The following is a 2,974-nucleotide window of genomic DNA, read 5'->3' as shown; positions in this document are numbered from 1 at the left end:
GGGGGCGGGGGGGATTTCCAGGCATCCCCAGGCCGAACGTCCCGCAAGGGTGCGCCACAGCCGGCCGTTGCACGGAGGACCAAGGGGCGGCGCGGGGGGCGGGACCTGGGGTCCAGGCTGTGTCCAGAGGGTACATAAGCGCGCGTCTGGCGCCACTCCCACTGTGCACCTCGCCGCAGAGACAGAGCTTGGCAGAACTGCGCCGCACCGCGCCGCCCAGGAGCCCGAAGGCCGGCCACTGCCCGACGTCAGCTGCGACTCCTGCACCTGCCGCGAAGCTCACCTCCACCCTTCGGGCCGCAGCGCCTTAGCCCAGCCCGCAAGGGCCGCACCTGCAGGCCCCCTCGCCTCCACCTCGGAGACATGCAGCCAGAAGGCCAGGCCCGCCCGGCGCCGGACGCCACCCTGGACAAGCTGCAAGCTCAGCTGGCCCTCCTGCCCAGACCCGCCAAGCTCCTCAAGGCGCTGACCAGGCTCTCCGCGCTGCCGCCCACCGCCGCTCTCCTGGACGACTCCCGCCTCAGCAAGGCCCTCAGGCGCCTGCGCGACTACCAGCAGCCGGCCGCTCTGGCCGCACGCTTGCTGGACCGCTGGAGTCCGCTCCTGGACGCTCCGGCCCCAGCCGAAGCCGGCACCGCCAGCCCAAGCAAGAGCCGGGGCCGGAAGCGCTCCAGGGAGGCCCGAGCGGGAGGAAACTGCGGCCAGCAAGAGCCCACGGCCCCACGCGCGGACACACCGGACGCCGCAGAACCCGCGCCCCAGGGACCCCCGAGGACCGTGCCTCCGCTGAGGATCAAACTCACACGCCTTCCTTCGGGGGCGAGGGCAGCGGGGACCCCCACCCGCTGCCCCCGCGGGCACGCAGACAGCGAGTCCCAGGCCCCCGCACGCCTGTCTCGGGAGGAGTGTCTCGACTACCAACCGCCACCCAGGAAAAAGCAAAGGACCAAGAGCGCACAGGCGGGGCAGGAGCCCCGCACCCAGCACGCTCAAGGGAGCGGGGGAGGCGACGACGACGACGACGATGACCACTGGGCCTTGGAGTCAGCCGACGGGCCCCCAGCCCGCCCAGAGGACCCGCGGCCTTCCACACGCGAAGACCCCCAGCTGGCAACGGCCCTCTCGGACAGCCTGGCCTGCCGGCCAGACCCCGCTCCCGCTCCGGGAGACGCGGGGGAGGCCCCGCTCCCGCACTGGGACTGGGGGTCCTTCGGGCAGCCTTCGCCCCCACGCCAGCACGAACCGGACTTGGCCCCGTGCAGAGTCAACGCCAAGACCCGCGTGTTCGCGGGCTCCAAGCGAGCCCACGGCCCCGCCGTGCCCAGCCTGCGCCAGCTCTGCACGCGCCTCCTGCAGAATCACCTGGATGCCATCGGCCCGCTGCCGCCCGCCTCCTACTCTCTTCTCCAGCCCGTCCTGCGCAGCTGCTCGCCGGATCAACTCTACCGCATCGAGACCTGCAACCCGGGCCTCGTGCCCCACGCAGACCACCTCTGGAAGGCTCACTGTGCCCAGAAATTTCCCACGGACACGCCGAGACCGGGGGAATCCTGGCGCGACGCCTACCTGAGGCTTCAGCTGGCCAGAGAGCAGCGCCTCCAAGCTCTCACCCTCAATTTCCGCTCGGCCCGCCTCACCAAGTTGCAAGACGCCCGCACCAAGATCGTGGTCTTCCACGGCCCAACCGCAAAGCCCTTCCCACTACCGAAGACGCCCCACGTGGACCCCGAAGAAGCCATTCGGCACGAGACCGAGCCCCACTCAGCCCCAGCCCCCACCGCCTGCCAGCCAGAGCCCCGCACCAACGCCCCCACCTCCCTTCCTCCGGCGGGCCTGCCCGAGGCCACCTCGGCCAACCCAGGCCCTGCCGCTTCCCAACGCACGCAGGCCTTCGCCAAACGCAAACCCAACAAGCCAATGCCCCGCCTGATGGCCAAGTCCATCAAAGACTTCAGGACATTGCTCTCCCGGCGCTAAGGAAGACGCACAGAGCCTAGGGCGGCGGCAAGGAAACAGTGCAACCCACGCTAGCACTTCCTGCGGCTCCCAGGGCTCGCCCCTGACAAACCGCCTTCTCACACCCCGCTCCCTCTCCCGCAAAAACCCTCCCGAAACCCCCAGGCTTGAACTCGGCCGATTCCAGAGTGATGGCGGGTCCGGAGGAGGATTGCAAACCAACCCCTGGGGAAACAAAGGAAAAAAGACCTGGGCGTTGGACGGCAACACGCCACCTCCTCCATGGAGCTCTGGCCACCCAGCCGGAGAGCGAACCCAGTCTTCTGTCGCTGGTCCTCTGCTTAGGTGGAGCGCGGCGGGTGGGATCCCGGCCATACTCGCTAGATACCAGACCCATGGCACACGCTCCCTTCCCACCAGCACCGACGCGTCTGCTACTGAAGCCAGGCCACCCGCCCGCACAGGACCCGCTTTCACCGGGCAGCTCTCACACTTTCCTGCTCCTGCCGTAGGCTGAAAGCCAGGCCGGTGGGAACTGCTGCCTGACTGTGTGTCAGGGACCACCACAAAAGTCCCCTCCTTGGAGACAAACTGCTCCAGTCCTGGGGCCTTTCTAGCTGATGGAGACAGGGAGAGGGAGAGAGAGACAGTCAGAGAGAGAGAGAGAGAGAGATAGGGAGGGAGAGAGAGACAGAGAGATCAAAGACAGCGCTCACGCACATCGGTATTGGCCCGTATGTGTCTAGAGGATACACAGAGACTGCTGGGTTGATCGCCCCAACCTGTTTCAGATCTTGGTTACACAATCGGCCAATGACTGCTGACCCTGGGCCCGGTCGGACAGAGGAAGCTGAGCGCTCCCTATTGCACACCCTTCACGAATAACAACCAGACCTTCGGCTCCAACACCTGGTTCAAACGGACTTGCAATCCATGCCCGGCACCGCTCTGTCTTCTAAGTGAGAGGGCGAAAGGGACAGAGCGTGGAGTGGCTCTGGAACACCAAGAGGAACACCAA

General features: G+C 67.2%; 1 protein-coding gene across 1 annotated transcript; it reads left to right on the top strand.

The window, feature by feature from the left end:
* The first annotated feature begins 363 nt into the window (after positions 1-363).
* On the top strand, positions 364-1,977 carry LOC129401890 (elongin-A-like). The gene has a single exon (XM_055124842.1). It carries the CDS (start codon positions 364-366, stop codon positions 1,975-1,977), a length of 1,614 nt encoding a protein of 537 aa, XP_054980817.1.
* Positions 1,978-2,974: the final 997 nt, after the last annotated feature.

This window comes from Sorex araneus, chromosome 2 (genome assembly GCF_027595985.1).
Source record: "Sorex araneus isolate mSorAra2 chromosome 2, mSorAra2.pri, whole genome shotgun sequence".
Lineage (NCBI taxonomy): Eukaryota > Metazoa > Chordata > Mammalia > Eulipotyphla > Soricidae > Sorex > Sorex araneus.
The sequence above is the reverse complement of the archived record's forward strand: the minus strand, read 5'-3'. Positions and strand labels throughout refer to the sequence as shown.